Source organism: Acomys minous (genome assembly GCF_964271855.1).
Source record: "Acomys minous genome assembly, chromosome: 7".
NCBI classification, from domain to species: Eukaryota; Metazoa; Chordata; class Mammalia; order Rodentia; family Muridae; genus Acomys; species Acomys minous.
In genome coordinates this window covers 49738689-49758862 of record NC_140488.1, presented here as the reverse complement: position 1 = coordinate 49758862, position 20174 = coordinate 49738689, and the positions used below count along the sequence as shown (strand labels likewise).

At 42.9% G+C, this 20174-nt stretch overlaps 1 protein-coding gene across 5 annotated transcripts; it reads right to left on the bottom strand.

Moving 5' to 3' along the window:
• Window positions 1-378: 378 nt before the first annotated feature.
• On the bottom strand, window positions 379-19587 carry LOC311601084 (nuclear RNA export factor 2-like). Of its 5 annotated transcripts, none has more exons than XM_084788440.1 (22): window positions 19461-19587; window positions 16563-16648; window positions 14961-15063; window positions 14510-14663; window positions 14079-14162; window positions 13843-13947; window positions 13644-13724; window positions 13440-13509; window positions 13204-13292; window positions 12976-13083; window positions 12688-12797; window positions 10732-10768; window positions 10257-10319; window positions 10119-10174; window positions 9861-9968; window positions 9701-9759; window positions 9484-9599; window positions 9351-9393; window positions 8723-8795; window positions 8072-8248; window positions 746-806; window positions 379-638 (listed from the first exon to the last, which is right to left on the bottom strand). In XM_084788440.1, the coding sequence occupies exons 1-22, from the start codon at window positions 19493-19495 to the stop codon at window positions 603-605; spliced, it is 1854 nt and encodes a 617-aa protein (XP_084644566.1). In that variant the 5' UTR covers window positions 19496-19587; the 3' UTR covers window positions 379-602. The 5 variants fall into 5 exon arrangements, with proteins under 5 accessions (XP_084644566.1, XP_084644569.1, XP_084644570.1 ...); XM_084788443.1 differs by lacking the exon at window positions 19461-19587 and adding an exon at window positions 18706-18845; XM_084788444.1 differs by lacking the exon at window positions 19461-19587 and adding an exon at window positions 18613-18636.
• Between the last annotated feature and the right edge of the window lie 587 nt (window positions 19588-20174).

Genomic DNA, 20174 nt, shown 5'->3' with positions numbered 1-20174 from the left:
TGTAACTGGAAAGCTCTGTACTACTATTAGTTGAATTTCAAAATGTGTGCCTGTTTGTGTCTACAGTGAGCCATGCTTCCATAGACAGGCTGACTTTCCTGATCTTCAGCAGGGGCTAATAGTTTTTATAGCTTCCTTGTACAGCTCCTTCCCAGAATGCAAGAGAGCAGAAAAACAGAAGGAAACATGGGGAGAGCTAATCATTGCAAGGAGCACATGTCCTTCGCATGAGGATTATTCACAAAGTTTCCACTAAAGCAACCCTTTTGGATCTCCCATGGTGAACATGGGAGAAGTTTGGGAATGAAGCTCCTTCGGGAGCTCCTGGCAGCCCTGGCTCTTGGCTGAGACAGAAGAAAAGCAATTCAGGATGCAATGAGCAAAGTAAAACATTTTTCTTTATTTTGAAAATAAACAGACATATTGAGAGCAAAAGAAAGAAATTGCCAGGAGAAAGGGGACTATTTTATCTGGCCTTCATATTAGCTTTGGTTTTTTTCGTCATCTGGGCCTTTACTACCAGGTATGGGAAAGGCCCTATAAACAGAAATAATGTGGACGAGGAAGGATACCACCATATCCACACAAGCTCCTTAGGGCACTTATTTGAAGAATTCCTTTGGGATTTTTCCCTCATTCTGCAGGGAAAGAGAATTAAGATATCAGAAGAGCCCTGAATTTGAGCCCCATCTTGCTGAAGGCATAGTGACATCCATCTTTTACCCACGTGATTCTCAGACCTCACCTTGAGGATGGTGAAGACTTCACCAGCTTTGGTGTAGTTCCACTCATTATCGTCAAGGCACCTGGGGTGACAGAAATAACATACTCAGCTCAATAGATGCAGAAAAGACCTTTGACAAAAAAATCCAACACTGTTTCCTGATAATTGCCCTAAACAGAGTAGAAATCAAGGGAACATATATCAGCATAGTAAACACTTTAAACAATAAATAACCTTATAGCTAACATCATACTAAACAGTGAAAAACTCAAGGCATCATCTTCAGGAAGATGAGTGGGATAAGATAAGGGTGTCCACTCCTCCCACCTCTTTTCAACACAGTGCTTGAAGTCTTACCTAGAGCTGTAAAAAAAAAAAAAAAAAAAAAGAGGTAAAGGGATACAATTAGGAAAGGGAAAGGGAAAAGTGTCTCCTTATTTGTAGATGATATGATTCTATACCTAAGGGTATACCTTAATGACTCATCTACAAACATTCTTAAAAGCAGTAAGTACATTCAGCAAAGAGGCAGGATACCAAACCAGCATTCAAAAATCTTAGCCTTCCAACATACCAACAACAAGCATACCGAGAGAAAAAATTATGAAAATACTTCCATTAATAACAGACTCAAAAATAAGTTGGAATGTACCTAACCAAGGAAGTGAAATGCCTGTACAATGAAAAGTTAAGAACATTACAGAAAAAAGTCAGTGGAAGGAACTGGAAGTTAGAAAGACTTTCTATAGTTATGAGCTAGAGAAAATAGTATTGCAAAAATATATATTCTACAAAACAATCTACCAATTTGCAGTAAAACTCACAACTCTATTCTTTATCAAAATAGGTAAAGCAATCCAAAAAATTTATATGAAAAAACAAAAGCCCCTGCACAGACAAAGCAATTCTGAACAATAATAAGACTCCTGGAGCTATTGCCATAGTAATAAAAACATGAGGGCGTGAAGATATAAAGCCATGCAGCTACAGCTACCTGATTTTTACCAAAGGTAAAAAATACAGATAAAGTTTTCTCCAACAAATGGTTAACATCCAGAAAAAAACTGGATATCCACTTGTAGGAGTACGAAATCAAATTCCTCTTCTCTCAGTCTGCACAAAAACCAACTCCAAATGGATGAAGGACCTCAACATACATCCTGAAATCCCGAAAGGCCTAGAGGGAAAAGTAGGAGTAACACTACAGGATATAGGTATGGGTAAGGACTTTCTGACTGGGACTCCAGTAGCTCAACCAACAATAAAAAAATGGAATGTTATAAAATTAAAAGTTTCTGTGGAGAAAGAAGCCTGTCAACTGAAGGAAGGGCAACCTGTAGAATAGGTGAAAATATGTCTCAGCTGTATCAAAAGTACACAAAGATCAATAACAACAGCAACAACAAAAACCTCTGAACATCAAGAAAACAACCCAATCCCAATAAAAATATGTCATGGGGTGGAACAGAAAGTTTTTAAAAGAAGCAATTTCCTTTTTTGGAGGGAAGGTCATTAAGACACAGAATGTTAAAGGGAATTTTTAAGAGGAGAAGGTGACCTTGTGGACCACTCCGCCCTGCCCCCCCCCCAAGTCCATGTTAGCAGGGTGGCTGTTGTTGTCCTTGTTCAGCTCATGCTTAGGCAGTCATGTGGTGAGATATTATGGGTGTAGCTCTGCCGTTCCTAGAAGACACAATTTCACACTGAAAACCCCCATGTTGTTGGCTCTTCAAGTCTTTCTGCCCCCATTTCTGCAATGATCCCTGAGCCTACTGTGCAGGCAACTAAGAATTGGTGAGAAAGGGAGAAATAGTCTTTTTCAGGGATGAGCACAGCAGTTTTGTTCCACAATACCAAATGGTCAGACCCGGGAAAATAAACATTCAAGTAACATTATACAGAATGAATAGATCATATTTACGTATTTAGGAATACACACACACACATATGTGCGCACAAACAAACATGTATCAACAACAATTAATGAAAAAGAAGCTCATGAATTTGAAAGAGAGCAAGGAGGGGTATGTGAGGGGGTTTGGAGGGAAGAAAGGGATGGAGGAAGTGATGTAATTATATTATAATCTCAAAAAATAAAATTAATGTCTTAAAATGTGAAACATTTGTTAAACAACTCAATAGCTTCAGAAAGTCACAGAAACCCACTAGATTCACCAGGTCTCTTCCTCCCCAAGCCTATATAAGCAGTAAGGATAGCTCAGGGACACTCTGAGACAAACTGAGCTGCCTAGAAGTCACTGAGACTAGCCGAGTAGCCTGAAGAAGTAGGGAGGAGCCCAACTGCCTAGAAGATGCTCCCTGACTTACAAAAGATATTCTTCAGCCTCTCCTGCTGCTTACAGATTGGGCAGCGCAACCTAGGTTTCCAGCTTTTGTGGACTGTCACCTACGCTCCCATGGGTTTTGGCAATGCAGCTGTCTTAGAGTCACTTATTCTGGGGGTAAATATTCAACTTATTCCTACTTAAGCAATGCTAATAAACCTTTTGCCAAGTTGGACTTTTGTGGTATCATAGTCTGTCACCAATTCCCTACTGGAGTGTGTGCCATTTGTTTACAGCTCTCCAGAAATAGTCTCATAAAACAGACAGCTCCTCCCAGAAGTCATAGAATTTTAGCTAAAAACTCTGGTGACAGGTGCATGATATCACCTATAAATTGTCGGCCAGAAAAATCTTCGAGGTACCCAAAAGAATACAGGCTACTTAAGAACATTCTGCAATACTCATAGCCGTTATCACATCGGTTTCCTCCTGCAGTTGAAGGAACTAAATACAGAGACCCGCAGCTGAACAATGTGCAGAATGAGATCTCGGGCCACTGAATCCTAAATGGAATGTCTCCATCAAATCCCTCCCCTCAGGGCTCAGGAAACCCTGTGGAAGAGGAAGTGGAAAGACTGTAAGAGCCAGAGAGGATGGAGGACACCCAGGAAACAAAGCCTCCTAAACACAGCAGGACTGATGCTTATAGGAACTCAAAGAGATTGGCAGCAATGCCCAGTACCTGCACAGGTCTCGGCCTGACAGTTGCCCACCATAAACAGATGGCAGGGACCTATTACTGAAGACATCATATATTTTGCTTAGAAGACACAGAGAAATGAAGACAGAACTCAAATGAAATCTCCCTCCCTGCTGGCTAGCAGTCACACTGCAGGGAGGTGCAATGCAGATTGCTGGAGAAGAAAACTGAGCAGTTCTGGGTAAAACAGACTTCATTTCTCCACAACCTCATTCTTCCACTTCATAGACTAAAGCCATCTTCCCGACTACTACTGAACTGAAGTGAGTCTTTTTCTCCCCTTGTGTTTCATGATATTCACTTTACTTATTTAAGGTACTTCAATTCTGGATGTATATATTTATGTCTGTACTCCTTATATAATGACTCCCCTTATACTTTTATTTTTGCTTTCAATTTAAAGTTCATTTTCTCACATATTAGGTGTTCAATCTCACTTTTTGATTTCCATAAATATCATATTCTAATTCCTTCACTTAGTGCTTATGTATGTACTTAGATTTCAAGTGTATTTCTCATAAGCAATAATAATAGGGTATTTTAAAATCAATTCAATTATTGTATGACTTTTTATTGGAGGACTAGACCCATTTACATTTATGGTAATTATTGATAGGTAATATCTTGCTTCATTTATAAATTTTTGTAAATAGATTTATTGTAGCTGCATTCTTTATCCTTCTCTTAGTCTTCCTTGATAGTTAAATGAATTACTAATACTGAAGTTTTCATTCCATTGGCTTAAGTTTGGGTTGATCTGTTATATATGTTTGCTTTTTTTGGATATCATGAGAATTACAAATATATTTAATCACAACAGGATATTCTGAAATATATTAGCATGCTCATGAAGGTAAGAATAAAAATAAAGGATCAAGAGAATAAGAAATACATTTCATGTTGATATTCACTAGTTACCATGTGCTCTGTGGTGGTTTGAATGAGAATGGCTCTTATATTTAAATGTTTAGTCACTAGGGAACTCTTTGAAAGGATTAAAAGGATTAGGTAGTGTGGACTTGTTGGAGTAGGTGTGGCTTTGTTGGAGGAAGTGTGTCACTGGGGGATAGGTTTTGAAGTTTCAAAAGCAAACAGCTGGCCCAGGCCCAGCCCTCCCACTCTCTATGCCTGCAGATCAGGATGTAGCTCTCAGCTACTTCTTCAGTGACTGCTTGTATGGTACCATACTTCCTGCCATGAGAATAATGAAACTGTAAGCAATCCCTTAATTAAATGCTTTATTTTATAAGAGTTGCTTTTGTCATGGCGTCTCTTCATAGCAATCAAGGTGTAACTAAGACATTTCCTCACACTTTGAGTTTTTGATATCATAATTTACAGTTTTTTATGTTGTTTATTGTAAGCCATTAATACCATTTTGGTTTTTTGTTTTGTTTTGTTTTGTTTGCATCTCTTTTAAAAAATTATTAATTTATTCATATTACATCTCGATGGTTATCCCATCCCTTGTATCCTCCCATTCCTCCCTCCCTCCCATTTCCCCTTACTCCCCTCCCCTGTGACTGTGACTGAAGGGGACCTCCTCCCCCTGTATATGCTCATAGGCTATCAAGTCTCTTCTTGGTAACCTGCTATCCTTCCTCTGAGTGCCACCAGGTCTCCCCCTCCAGGGGACATGGTCAAATATGAGGCACCAGAGTATGTGTGAAAGTCATACCCCATTCTCCAGTCAACTGTGGAGAATGTCCTGTCCATTGGCTAGATCTGGGTAGGGGTTTGAAGTTTACGGCCTGTATTGTCCTTGGCTGGTGCCATAGTTTGAGCGGGACCCCTGGACCCAAATCTGCCTATCATAATGTTCTGCTTGTCTCTGTATATTCATATCTTCCTCTAGGTTTAGTACGTTTTCCATTATTATTTATAAGCTTTTTACTCCATTGTCAGAGGAGAAGATGCCTTCCTAAACACCAATAACTCACATATTTGCTCTTTACTACCGTCTAAAAGTTCCCATAACTTTTGCCATTTTCACTTTCTCTTTCTCCAGCTCTACTTTTCAAGTTTACTAATTGTTCTGTATGCTTTACCCTCAAACTTACACCATCTAGCACATTTTAAATTTTGCTGAAGGCATTTAGCAGAGAGATGCAAAAAAAATGACCCCCAAACAAACATTTGTTGAGTTATTCGTAAGGGTATTGAAATATTTCTGACTTGATTATCACTGAGCTTCCTTAAAGCAAGTGTTAAAAATTTTTTCTATCTGGAAGTTATCCTATAGTGATTACTGCACAGCAGAGGAGTGGTGGCCGTAGCTGTCTCTTTTACTCCAGAATTAATGCCGTTCCCTTTGTCCGATCATGAGGTATTCACATGGTGTTAAGGCGTAAGGGAGCTCTAGTCAGCACTGAGTTTTACTGAGGAAGGCCTATACTGGTTTTCAAATCTCAGTTCTGGACTCTCCTTTACTCAAAAGTGAGAGGCAGTTCTATAGATGGCATATATGACATAGTATGGTGTCTTGAAAGAAAATGGATTCCATAAGCTCATACATTTTAATGCTTAGTCTCCCAGGGAGTGAAACTGAAAAACATTAAGAAGTGCAGCCTTTTTGGAGGAGGTGTGTCACTGAGAGTGAGCTTCAAAGTTTCTTTCTGTAACCTGCAAATCAGGTGTTGATGCTCTCGGCTACTGTTCCAAAGCCATGCCTGTCTGCTTGCTGCCATGATCATGGACTAACCTTCTGAAACTGTAAGCAAGACCCCAAGTAAATGCTTTCTTTGATAAGAGTTACCCTGTTCATGATACCTCTTTATAGCAATAGAACAAATAATGAAGATGCATAGGCTCTTTATTTTCTGTCTTACATGAGCCTTCTTTTCATCATTTCATTATAGTAAAGGCAAATATGATGCTTTCCCACTGATATCCCAAGCTTTTATCTTGGTAAGTTTGTGCAGCAATACTGTTCAGCATGTATGTGTGAGTAGATCTTGCTGGGAAGACTTTACTCATCTTTTATACTCCCCTGCTCCCCCTTACAGTTTTTAAGTACTTGTTCCTCTTTATGCTTCTATAAATGCATCTGTTTTCTTAATTTAATTTTTTGTATATTTAATATTAATACACAGAAATGCAAATAATTATTTATAGATTGATCTTATATCCTAAAAACTTGTTCAGTTTGTTTTTCAGTTCTAGTAGTTTCTTAGTGGATTCCTTATGATTGTCCATATACAATATATGCTACATGAATATAATAGTGCTTAAAATACTTTTAAAAATCTCAGTATAGATTAGGACATATTTTCCTGAACCCACCTTGGGGAGGGGTTGTAAAATATCTTTTTTATTAGTTCAATGTTTAATACTTTTTAAAATCTTTTTGTTTTTTGTTTTTTTAATTGAGAAGTAAAATCATTCATAATCCATCTCATTTGCTATGCCATCCCATGCATCCTCCCATTCCCCTCTCCCTCCCACTTTCATCCCATTCCCCTTCCCTATGACCGTGACTGAGGAGGCTTTCCTCCCCCTGAATATGATGCTAGGGTATCAAGTCTCTTCTTGGTAGTCTGCTGTCCTTTCACCGAGTGTCATCGGGCCTCCCCATCTAGGGGACGTGATCAAATATGGGGCACCAGAGTTCGTGTGAAAGTCAGTCCCCAGTCTCCACTTAACTGTGGAGAATGTCCTGTCCCTTGGCTAGATCTGGGTAGGGGTGTTTGATGATGACTGCATGTATTGTCCTTGGCTGGTGCCATAGATCGAGCAGAACCCCTGGGCCCAGATCCGCCCATCATAGTGTTCTTCTTGTAGGTTTCTAGGACCCTCTGGATCCATCTATTTCCCAATTCTCCCATACTTCTCTCACCTAGAGTCCCAATTGGATGCCCTCCCCTCTGTCTCACTTTCCTGATAAATGAAGACGTTCATGGGACATGCTCCTTGGCCTAGTGTGTAGATATAAATGAGTAAATACCATTTGAGTCTCTCTGCTTCTAGGTTAGCTCATTCATTATGATCATTTCTAGTTCAATCCATTTGTCCACAAGTAAAATATCTTAATTCTTTTTCTTTCTTTCTTTTTCTTTTTCTTTCTTTCTTTTTTTAAAGACAGGGTTTCTCTGTGTTAACTTGGCTGTCCTGGACTCGCTTTGTAGACCAGGCTGGCCTCGAACTCACAGCAATCCGTCTGTGTCTGCCTCCCTGAGTGCTGAGATTACAGGTTTGTGTCACGGAACCCAGCTATTATCCTAATTCTTTTTAAAATTGCCTGCAAAATACCATTATTCACTTGATTTCCCATCACACCCATTTCTGTGCACACCCCATACTCACTTCTGAGACCATTCAAGTTTCATTCCAGACTGCACAGAAAAAGATTTCACCATCTCTTGCTGCTCTTCGGAGAGAGTCTTTACAGAAGAGTTAGGTGTGGACTGTGAATTGAAGGCTTTCTTTATTTCACTGGGGGTGGCATTCCTCACAATCAGCTCATCATTTATGATGCATATTCTGGAGGCCAAATGGACATTCAGACAAGTAAAGAAACAGACAAGCCTACATTACCAATGGCAATCTTACAATAACTGCCAATCACTAACCAGACTGTTCCCACATCCCGTCGATACCTCACTCCCCACATTCTTGTTTGGCTTGCTCTATACATCCCATATAAAGTTCAGGTTTTTAAAGACCAACTTGACTAAATATAAAATGTTTACCCCAATGTACTTACCCTGCACAACAAAGGAAGACCTTGAATCAGAGATAACCCCTGTATCTTGGCCAAAGACACAGCATGTAAATATCCTACCAGGAAAGTGTTCTGATCCCAAAGCTGCACACTCTCAACCAGCAAGCTTAACCATTAGATTTCCCCGTTGGCTTTTCACAGTATTGAGAATATCCTGAGAACTGCACCGTCATATTGTCACACTGCTGGATTTAGGCAGGGGCAGGAATTTCCAGAAGAAACATAACACTGACCTTGAATTCATGCCCGGGACAGCAATGAAGATCCTCGTGAAGGCACGAATACAGCCTTGGCATTTTCCTTCCACTTCAAGGACAAGAAACAATAATGTTTCCTTAGACTAGGGCCTTATTTACACACTCACACAGCATTCTCAAGCCAGGTTCTTATGCTGAAGAGGCCAGAAGCAGTCAGTTATTGGCATAGAGTCAGGAGGGTATGGCACTAATGGGGAGGGCAACAACAGTAATAATCCAGTCCCATTTGATGTGCCCCCTACCACATTTTAGCCCCTGTGAAAACTCCAGTGTTTGACCTTTTTCGCATCTGTCACAGAGATGAGTTTAATTAGCCATGTTTTACAAATAGAGAACTGGAGATCCTATAAAACTGGCCCAAAACTACAGAGAATGAAATTGGAAGGAGACTCAACAAACCCCATGGCCTGTACATCCCTTACCTATGAGCTATGGGACAGAAAGGCATGGGTCCAAGTCAGAATAGGATGGTTTGTGGGCAGTAGAACGTGGAGGAGGACAAGAAGGAAAGGTATAGAATGAGAAGCTGGAAGGCTTCTCAGAGGTGCCCACCTAGTGGAGGAAGCAAAGAGGGATCCAGAGAGGGAATCCTACAGACACTCACCTTCCTTGAACAGTCCATTGACAGAAAAACAGAGCATCATATCCTGAAAGGGAAGACAGCATGGGATATGACCTCAGGATCCCACATACCTCCAGCTTTCTGGATATGACCTACAGAAGAGCCAGGTACTCACGGTGTGGAAACACATGTCCACCCAGAAAGAGCAGAAATCATGCTGAGTTTTGGGTAACAAACTAAGAGAATCTACAATGTCACGTTTTGTGTGTTTCAGCAATCGGAGTCGCATGTCTATAAAGGAGTGAAGAAGCAAAGATCACAAGCATGATACAACCCCCACAAAATGTCCCCCTCACTCCCAGTCCCTTCTCAGCCTTCTCCATCACACTTACAGGAGTCTTTCATCTTCTTTATATCTCTGTTGTATTTGAAATACTCTTCCAAGTTGCTCCTAGGAGAATAGAGGGACAGAGCACCATGTCCTACCCAATACAGGCACTTCCTAAGGAAAGGCACAGTGCTCTAGAACAGAGCTTGAACTATGATACTAACATGTTTGGGTCATTGAAGTTGAAAGGAATGACCAAAGAGAAGCAAGCCTCATCATGGTAAGCATCAAGGAGACGGAGTCGGTCTCCACTGTCATAAAACAAGTAGTATCTAGTAGGAATAAGCAGAAAATAGGGGGAGAGGTTATCTCTGTGCTTTCAATCCTAAGAGAGACGTGAAATAGCCTATGGGCAAAGGTGATAAGGTAGTCCAACATGGCTCAGATTCCCCCACATTTCCTGTGGTCCAAGGGGTACTTACTCCTTTAGAAACTGCACTATTAGATTTTTAATGAATTCAGATTCTTTAGTGGTTTCCTGAAACAGAAAGTCATTTCAGACAATGCATCTAACAAAGTGTCTTTGGCAACACCACGAATCTTTCTTGGTCCTTTCTCACCTTGCTTGCTTGAGGCGGCACTTCTACGTCCATTTTTTTTGGTTCTACTAGTTCTTTGCCATCCTGAGGAAAGGAAGAGGAGTTTATCAGTTTATGGGTAAACGACTTTGGGTATCCAAGGAGATCCTGAGACCCAAAGGAAAAATAAAGGGTCAGAAGCAGGATTTTAATTGCCCCTGGAAATTCTAGGGGTGATATAGTGAGCCTCTGTTTGATGGAAGTTGTGGAAATCTCTACTGAATGGGACATTCCCGTGTGTGTGTGTGTGTGTGTGTGTGTGTGTGTGTGTGTGTTGTTTATGGATATTTTTCTAGGGAGAATATTGATACATTAGTATGTTTTCCAGAATCTACATCATTTAAAATGCATGATGTTCTGATGCAAACATATAATCTACATGAAAAGCAAACAGTTGTAGGGCAGGTGTGGAGGTCATTGATGAGAAATGAATACAGTGTTAAAGGTTGAAACTTACCAGGCGCAACAACTTGGGAAATAGGTCTCGTACGGCACTGTCCAAAAACCAAAAGCCAAAGATGCGATTGTCAGTTCAGGTTTGGCTAGATTTTCCTCTGTTTGGGGCTCCTGTTTGTTTTCCCTCTTCTTCCCCCCTGAATAGCCCCCACCCACACTGCACTGGCTTCTTCTTCAGGGCCAGAAAGAGCCACTGGAGATTCAGGGTCCTCGTCTTCTTTCCTGTCCCTGCCTGTGTTCTTTTCCTCAGAGTACCCACAGAAGGATCTACAGGGACCAAGGCATTGGGTAGGAACCCAGGGCTTGGTCACCTTGTTAGGTATTCAGTGTTTTACAAGCTGCTGAAACTGGGAGTGAGGGAGTCCAGCTGATGATGCAAGAAACAAGAAGGTGGGGAGGTAGCAACAGAAATGGAGTTAAAGTAAAGTGAGGAAGATATGCGGAAGACAAAAGAAGGTAGAGGCAAATAAAAGAGGAAGCCACACAAAGGGAATGGGGATGATTTGTCTGGCCTGATGCTAGAAGTCAAGAGTTATGGGTAATAGAGGAGAAGAGGACTCCTTTGCAGCAATCATCGCTTCCACTGGCCTCCAAAGCAAGAATGAAAGCAAGGACTTTACAGTGCTGGGTCCCACTGACTATAGCTCGTGTTTTTCCTATGCTGGGCTGTCTGGAACAGTGAGCCTCCTCAGGGACAGAAGTCATTCCTTAGCAGAAGATATGGAAAATGTGCCCTCAGCTTAGCACAGGACGAAGAGCTTGTGGCCATTTCTTCTGGTTACTTGATTCTCTCCTAAAGATCCCTGTGCACCTGTGCCTGCCTAAATGGGAGTCTTATCCAAGTAATCAAGTTGCTTGTCTTAGGCTATATAGGTCCCCTCTTATACGATAGGTAGGATGATGAGAGTGGTAGGGAGCTAGGTAGGTAGGTTACTTGGTAGGTAAGGGAAGGAAGGAAGGAGAGAGGGAGGCCTCCAGGAGGCCCGTTTTTCCATTCCTTCAACCTCTTCTGCTCTCTGCTCCCTGATGGTAGCCCACATCTGGATCCTTGGTCCAGGGAGTTCACGTTTCCCTTCAAGGAGGGTAGAGCTCCCAACAATAGGCCAGCAGAAGTAATATCTATGTCAGTATCACCCAGGGTCTCATCCCTCAGATTTTAGAGCAGGCCAGCCTTCAGGGCAGCCTCGGACAAGTAAGGTGCTAGTTCAGGAACAAGAACAGAAGGCTCCTTTCAGGACAGGAGAGAAGGGTGGTGCCACTAGCATGAGGGATGGGAGGATTCTGGAGGAATCCAGGTGTTCTGACAAGTGAAAAACAGCCCAGCATAGATGAAAAGGAGAGGGACAGGTAAGGAGGAAAGGATTTGAGAGTATACTGAGTATACAGAGGAGGCAGAGCCTGTTTGCCTCTCAGAGGATCAGAGGTACCTAACTCTTGCAAAACTACATATCAGGAGTAGCTCAAGCTACCTGGGAGTAACAGTGCCGGTCATGATTAGTTTGGGTCTCTCATGGTTTGGTGTGGACTTGGCATAGAGTAGAATAACCTGAGTATGGAGTCCCAGTGAAGAACTATCTAGACTAGGTTGGCCTGTGGCATGCCATAGTTTCTTCATTGGGCTGAGATCGGAAGACCCACCAGGAACATAAGTGGCACTGTTTCATTAGCTGGGCTTTGGACCGAATGAAAAGAAATTGAGCCCATCACCAGTATGCATTCACTAATTCACTGCTCTCTGCTCTTGACTGTGGAGGTGATGTGCCCAGTTGCTTCAAGGGCGTACCACTTCTTAACTCATAACTTCGAAGCAATGATGAACTGAGACCTGTAATTGTGAGCCAAATAAGCTGTTCCTCCCTTAAGCTGCTTTTGGCAGTTTATTTTTATCACTGCAATGAGAAGCAAAGCTAAGACACTGGCAGTGAAGGGGGCAAAAGACTTAGCAGGCATTACGTACCTTATATAGTCAGATTGATCTGCATATTTGTTGCAGAAGGGGTTCCCTTCAAGCCATAGTTCTTCCAACTTCAGCTCTTTCACCTTCTCCAATTCCAGAACGGACTTCAGCTGAAAAGCATGGGAAGGGATTGGTAAATCTGTCCCAAGAAAATAGGAACCATAGGACCCAGTAACTGCAGCCACCCCCCACCCCCTTGCGTCTCTGCCTGTCTCTTACCAAAACCTTGGTGTGCACAACCACCTGTGCTCAACCCCATTCATATCTGCTCCCCCTTTCCCTTCTCACTTTATTTCTGGAGAGGTTCAGAATCTTTACTTGAGGGGCCTTCTCTATCACGTCAGACAAACCATCCAGCTGGTACAATTTGTTGTTGCACAAGTTCAAGGACAACAGCTTTCCGGGAAGAAGAGTTAGAGACATAGTTACTATACTGGTGCCTTGGTGACAACTTTTCCTTCATGCCCTCCCTTATAACCCCCTACTTAAATAAAGGCACAGAATCTATAGCCTCACTTCAGGTATATTGCTTTGAATGATTTGTAGTGTGGCAACCATGCAGCTTCTTCGATTCAGCATCATGTCAATATCGTTGTCCATTAATTCTTCAGAAAGTAGAACAAAAAGCATTAGAAGGCCGTCAGGGGTTCATTTGGACAAGCCCTGGTAAAAACACACACCCTCCCCAAGTTGCCATAGATTCCTGTTAGGGATATCCATCCATGGCCAAGAATTACTTTATTCAGCCATACCTTGGTCAAAGCGAAGTTTCTCAAGGTCCAGTGCTTTGTGGGAAGCATCATATCGTTTCATCACAGTCACCTACAGAGACAGAGGTAGGAAGAGTGGCTCTAAGGCTCTGCCGGGGCTTCATAGTGTCAGGAATGCCAGGGAGGAAGAGGAAAAAGAAGCGGCTCTGGGAAATAGACATACAATATGCCCTGAGCCTGCATTACCTTTAGCAGTTCCATTTGTTCTGATGTCAATTTATTTTTCACAGAATAAGGTACAACAGAAGGAGTGACAAAGATACATATCTGTGAGAAGGAGAGAAAAGTAAGTACTATGACCTCAAAATACAAAGATGATGCTCAGCTCCTGGCCAATCACCACCCATTTCCAGGACTAGGTACAGAGAACGCTGTCAGTACACACCTTTCTGTTTGTGTTATCACAAATCCTGTAGCTGACATCCTTCAATGCAGAGGCAGTTCTAGCATCCTGGACAAAGAACCGGGCTTGGTGTTTGTCATAGTGGAACTATGGGCAGTGAAAGAGAAAAACAAACAAACAAACAAACAAACATGTCAGAAGCCATCAGCTAGCTCCTGCTGAGCTTGGCCTCCCTCCTCCATTCCTATGTGCCTAGTTGGCTTCACCAGTCTTCTTACATCAACGGGGCTGAATGGCACACTGCAGAGGTTCTGGATTGACTTCATTAACCATGTCTTGTCATACTTTCTTCCACTCGGAATCTACATTTATGAATAAAGAATAGGAGAGAAAAGAGACAACACAGAATCAGGATGGAGAACAGATTTAACTCCCAAAGTGCTCTTTCTCGAACACTTACCTAATACTCTACCTAGCTTTAAAGAACTTCTAAAGGGACCACTGACATGGTTGTTTTCGTGCTGAACACAGATCTCCTAGAGGTTGGACAACCCTTTCACAGGGGTGGCATATCAGTCATCCTGCCGCAGATTCATCCTCTCTCCATGCAATAGCATCTCCAGGTAATTGACTTGTTGTGATCAATAAATAGTCCTTCTTTAAGGAGCAAGAATATGCTTTCTAATGCAAACCTTATTAGGATACTCACTGTGACTTTGAACCAGTTCCCCACGGTTTCACTGTGAACATCAGAAGTCATTTCCCTTTCATTATATTTTCTATCTTCCCACGCAGAAAGAAAATATTGGTCACCATCACTGTATTTTCCTCTCCTGTTTTTTATTCCCGTGGCATAAGGAGTACTAGGAAAGAGAGGGAAGCAAAGTTTCTATAAATGCTCATAAATTATTTTATGAATTGTCCCCTTGCTAACACTATGGCTACAATTAGGGTGGCTTATCCAGTACTTAATCTCTTATCACTTCAGTTTTCCAGTGAAAGAAGATCACAGAGAGTGAAAGAGTTGCACAGTCCCATGGGCTGCTACCTGCCAATTAAGCTATTTGGCCACTTACTATATTACTCTGGAATCCTCATGGACATCCCTTATTGTCATATTTTTATTATTCTCTTAGAATTTTGAAGGTGGAAGCACATACCCACTATGCTCAAAATAATGGTTCTTCCGATCAAATTTATGCCAGCGATAGTTCATGCCTCTCCTTCTTCCTCGAAAAGCACGATTGTTATCCATATTATATTCTGAAATTTGGAACAATACAAGTTGGAAGATACATCACATGTTTTGTATAAGAGGAACAATTTATTATCAACAACCAGATGAGAATGTTTGCCCTCTGATTAAGAAACTTACTTAATTTCCACAAGTCATCTACTTTCCTCCAATGCCAAGTTCCTCATTAAGAAAAAATTAAGGAGCCCCACAAGGGGACCATCAAGGCCGGCAGATCTGGACTCAGGTGGCCCTGCACAAACTGTTGTACCAACCAAGGACAATGCATGCAGTAAAACTAGAACCCCCTGTTCAGATCTACCCAATGGACAGCTCATTTTCCCTGGTTGTGGGGAGAGTGGGGATTGCCTCTGACATGAACTCTAGTGCCCCTGATTTGATCACTGATTTGGTGAGGAGGCCCTGTGGGCACACAGAGGTAGGGGATGCAGGCTATCTAGATGAGACCTGATAGATAGGCTGTGATCATATGGTGGGTGAGAAGGACCCCACCTATCAGAGATGTAGGGGAGGGGAATAGGGCAGAAGAGGAAGGGAGGGTGGGAATGGGAAGATGAGAGCAAAGGGATAATAATAAATAAATAATGATACACTTAAAAATAAGAAAAATATTTCAGAAACTTTGACTAATTATCCATTTCTTTTTTTTTTCTTTTAAAGATCATTTTAAAAGGGCCCCGTGGAAAGAGCCCATGCCTATAATCTCAACACCTGGAATGCTAAGGCAGCAATGTGTTAAGTTGAGACCATCCAAGAGTGCAGCTTGTTCTACTCTTAGAGGGGAAAAAGACATTTTGGGAGGCAGAGGAATATGGCAACTGAGTATTATCTTACAGTGACAATTCCCACAGACATACCAAGTTGAACAAGTGTTAAGCATAAAACTACTTGAACAGATATTTAAGATAACCATGTGAGACACCATATTGTCTGCTATTAGTTTAACATAATAAAAAGATTCACAGAATAAAAGAGTTATCTGCAACTACTCTCCCCCAAGTCCAAGAAGCCCAACATGAAAAAGAGAGGCCCCCCTGAATGATCAAAGATAATTATGTCCAGGTCTCAGAAATGAAATGCAATATCAAACCAACTAACTTAGAATCTATTGCTGGTCAACAATCATAACCTTTACCATGAAGCCAAGACCACTATACTGGGTATGAAAGGGAGAAGGGCATGGGCAGGGTTGGTTTGAGAAGAGGTAGGGAAAAGTGATAATTATATTTTCGTTAAATAAAACAAAGTTTTAAAAACTAGAAATTATCCAGTAGTTATGCATTTTAGTCATATGATAAATATTTAGTTAAAAATAACTGCTTACTGCTGTTTTTTAAAGGATGTTTAGCTAAAAGAAAATAAAGTGTTAAAGTAAAATGAAAAAATGTGTTTGAAGACCACTGTATTATGTAAAAAATATTAAATACACACAAATTTGAGAAAATACTCCATCATATTCCACATTACCAACAATGTATAAGCTTTTATAATGTGAAAATCCTTTTACCTGTATGCTCAAATTTCTTATATGATAAATAACATCGTTGTTTCTGTCTGGCAGAATTAGTATTCTTTCGAAAAACCGTGGAAGACCTGAGATAAAAGAAAAAAAGTGGTATACTTAAGCTGCATGCTAATAAAACAACACAAGCTAGAATATTTTATACAATATTAATTTATTTTGTGTTATTTTTTAGACATGTTCCCTTACTATGTAATCCTGGCTGGCATGGAATTCACTATATATACACCAGCCTGGTCTCAAATTGCCAGCAATACTTCTGGTTGGAATTACAGGTATGGGACACCAGCCATATTCAACATCAATACATTTAAATATCTCAAATCCCCATTAAAAACTAGCACTATGATTTACTTTACTCATTTAGTACTATTTTAAGATGTCTTATAATTTTACTTAATATGTTTAAAAACTAAACCACTATTTATAAAGTTATCAGGAATGTTTTCAAGAGAGAGTAAAACAAATGGTGGTTAGAAAATTGGGGGAAGAACAAAGAAAGTGCTTGGTCTGAGTGAAAGATAGTTGGATTTCTTCAATTCGATGAGATTAGGGCACACTACTCCACAAGCACTTTGAAAAATGACCGACTTTCAAGTAAATATTCAGAAATAAACTCCACAGGTTTACAAATAAATACGTTCACATTTTCAATACTTTTCAAAGTTTCCCTTCCTCTCCTCTTTTAAATAAATCAAAAAGCAGACAGACATTATGACTGAGTTTGGAATGGTTCATCGGAACTGAGCCCTAAGGATGCAGAGGCAGGCAAACCCCTGTGAGTTCGAGGCCAGCGTGGTTTGTTTATAAAGCTAGTTCCAGGACAGCCACGACTACACAAGAAACCTTGCCTCGAAAAACCAAACCAAACCAGAATGAAGCTGAGCAAAATAAGCCAAACCCAGAAAGACAAATAGTGCATTTTCTCTTAATCAGAATATAGATTAAAACACATGCATATGTATGCACGGGTATGCACACGTGGGCGCTGACATGGACACACACGCACACACACGCACGCACGATCTGAGGGGGCAGGGTCGCCCTCTCCCCCGTGAACATGCCCGCCTCCCTCGGGCGCGCTGCTTCGCCTCCCCACAGCGGCTGCCGCGCCTCCCCACAGAGGCTGCCGCGCCTCCCCACAGCGGCTGCCGCGCCTCCCCACAGCGGCTGCCGCGCCTCCCCACAGCGGCTGCCGCCCACCCTCAGCCTCCCCCTCGCCCCACCCCTTCAACTATGGCTTCCCTGAGGCCACTTGGCCTCGCCACAGAGGCTGCCCCTTCGCGCCACCCCCCCAACCGCGGCTTTCCCGTGGCCACTTAGCTTCCGCCATCCTGGTGCCCCCACACCAGCTGCTTCGCATCTCCTGCCCACTTCACCTCTCCACTAGGGCTTTCAGGCATTTCTGACCTAGGCTCTTTCCCCAGTCTCCGCCCCTGCCTCCAGGGGCCACTTCGCTGCCCCCCTCCGCTGCTTTGGTTACCCACTATGGCTTCCCGCCCCCGCACAGCACTCCTTCAACAGCAGCGTTGTTCCTGTAGCCAGTCCGCTTCCTCATCCTGGTGCCCCCAAACCGGCCGCTTAGATGCCCCCGCCCACTTCACCTCACCACCGGGGCTCTCCGGCCTTTCGTGGAGCACTCCCTTCCTCACGTAGGCTCTTCCCTGTCTCTGCCTCTCTTCAGTTCGCTGCCCGTCTCTGCTGCGTCGCCTACCCACTATGGCTTCCCGCCCCCGCACGCCGTCCTCTTCAACTGAGGCATTTCTGAGGCCGCTCGGCTTCCTCACCCTGGTGCCTCGAAACCAGCTGCTTAGCCTTTCCCGCCCACTTCACCTCTCCACCATGGCTCTCTGGCGTTCGCCTGTCCACCAGGGAGGCTCTTCCCCGGCCCAGAACACGCCGCCGCCCCCGCCTCTCACCTCCTGTCTCCCGCCCACCGCCCTTGAAGCCGCCACCTCCATGCCGCCGCGTTTTGCCTCCCCACCATGGTTACCATGCCCCCCGCTACTTGGTTCCCCCCTGCGGCTTCCCGCACCCTTCTCAAGCCTCCCTGAGGTGGCTGCTTCGCCTTTAGGTGGCCTTTGCTTTCCTGCTTTGCAGCTTTGCCACCTCGAGGCGGCTTTGTTACCATGGAAAGTCTGCTTTGCCACCGTCGCTTTGCCTCCAGTGGGCTTTTCCCACTAGTTGCAGCTTTCAACCCCTGAGGCTGTGGCTCCCAGGTGCTTTAGCACTCTGCCACCAGTTTTCCTCCGTTCCACTGCTAGTCTGTGGTCTACCCTCCCGCGGCCGCTTTCCCGCCATTTTCCAGCCTCGCTGTGTCTCTCCTCAGCCTCAGTCCTCAGCCTCACCACCACAGAACTAGAAGTCCAGTCACTCATGCATAAGACTCCTGCCCATCCTGCTTTCTGCACACGTTATGCGTGGAAAAATTTCCACATTAATAAAAGTTTCCCTTGGCCTCCATGGAAACCCGTCGTTCCTTGGCCTCCATGGAAACCCGTCGTTCCTTGGCCTCCATGGAAACCCGTCGTTCCTTGGCCTCCATGGAAACCCATTGTCCCTTGGCCTCCATGGAAACCTGTCGCCTCAGCAGCTCAGCCAACTATACCCTAGCAAATCTGTACAGCCATCTAGGTCTTCCACCAAAAACTCTCCTACCCTACCACTGGAGGGATAGAAACGTCTGTGGAAACACTGAGAAATGAGCTGATGACTTCAGTACGACTTAATTCAAACTTTTCTCAGAGCCAAACCGGAAGGAATCACAGCTCTAAAGATAAGCTCCTCCTCTGACCTGCTGAAACCCACCATCAACATAACTAATAGCACTTATTCTTAGAGATGTTTATAAGATTGATAAATGCCATGGTTTTGGCATTCTACCTGTCTTCCAGATTCTCCTCTGGGGAGGACCACATCTCCCCAGCAGACTGAACAGCCACTCAGTCCAGTCAGTCTCTAGGAAACAGCCTAGCCGTGCGGAGTCCCGTGTTCAGGGCGTGTCCTGCGAATAATGCTCTATGCCATAGACGCCTACGTATTACGTGACCACTGTCGTCACCGCAATCGATTGTTGCAACTCACGTGACCATAAATTGTTGCATAAACCATAAAATTTAAAGCCATAGAGTAGATTTGGCTCAGACTGCTTTTTACGTGTTTTTCAGCCATATTGTTGTTAGAGTCCCCTGGCTGCAGGGCATAGATCATCAGTACCATAACTCATAATTTTTCCTTAAGAAAGCTGAACCTAGGTAGTGAATCTTTAATCCCAGCACTCAGGGAGCAGAGGCAGGTGGATTTCTGTGAGTTCGAGACCAGCCTGGGTGACAAAGTAAAACTCTGTCTCAATAACAACAACAACGACAATAACGATAATAATAATAATAATAATAATAATAATAATAATAATAATAATAATAATAACTGATCCTGATGCCCCATGTCTGTATGAGTGCCACCACTGAGAGAGGAAGAGACGGAGGGAGGGAGAGGGTGGAGAAGGGGGAGAGAGAGGGAGAGGGAGAGAAATTGTTTATGTCTTGAGGTCTGAGGCTTCTACATGTCAATTACTCCGAAATGCAGAAGTGACTAAAT

What these genes read in the sequence shown, in the direction of transcription:
- LOC311601084 (XM_084788440.1), bottom strand. Translation starts at nt 19,495, where the DNA reads ATGTGGTCCTCCCCAGAGGAGAATCTGGAAGACAG. An exon ending in TTCAAAGCAATATACCTGAA is followed by an intron (nt 13,084 to 13,203) that starts GTGAGGCTATAG and finishes CTTCCCGGAAAG; the next exon opens with CTGTTGTCCTTGAACTTGTG. An exon ending in GATCAATCTGACTATATAAG is followed by an intron (nt 10,769 to 12,687) that starts GTACGTAATGCC and finishes GTTTTTGGACAG; the next exon opens with TGCCGTACGAGACCTATTTC.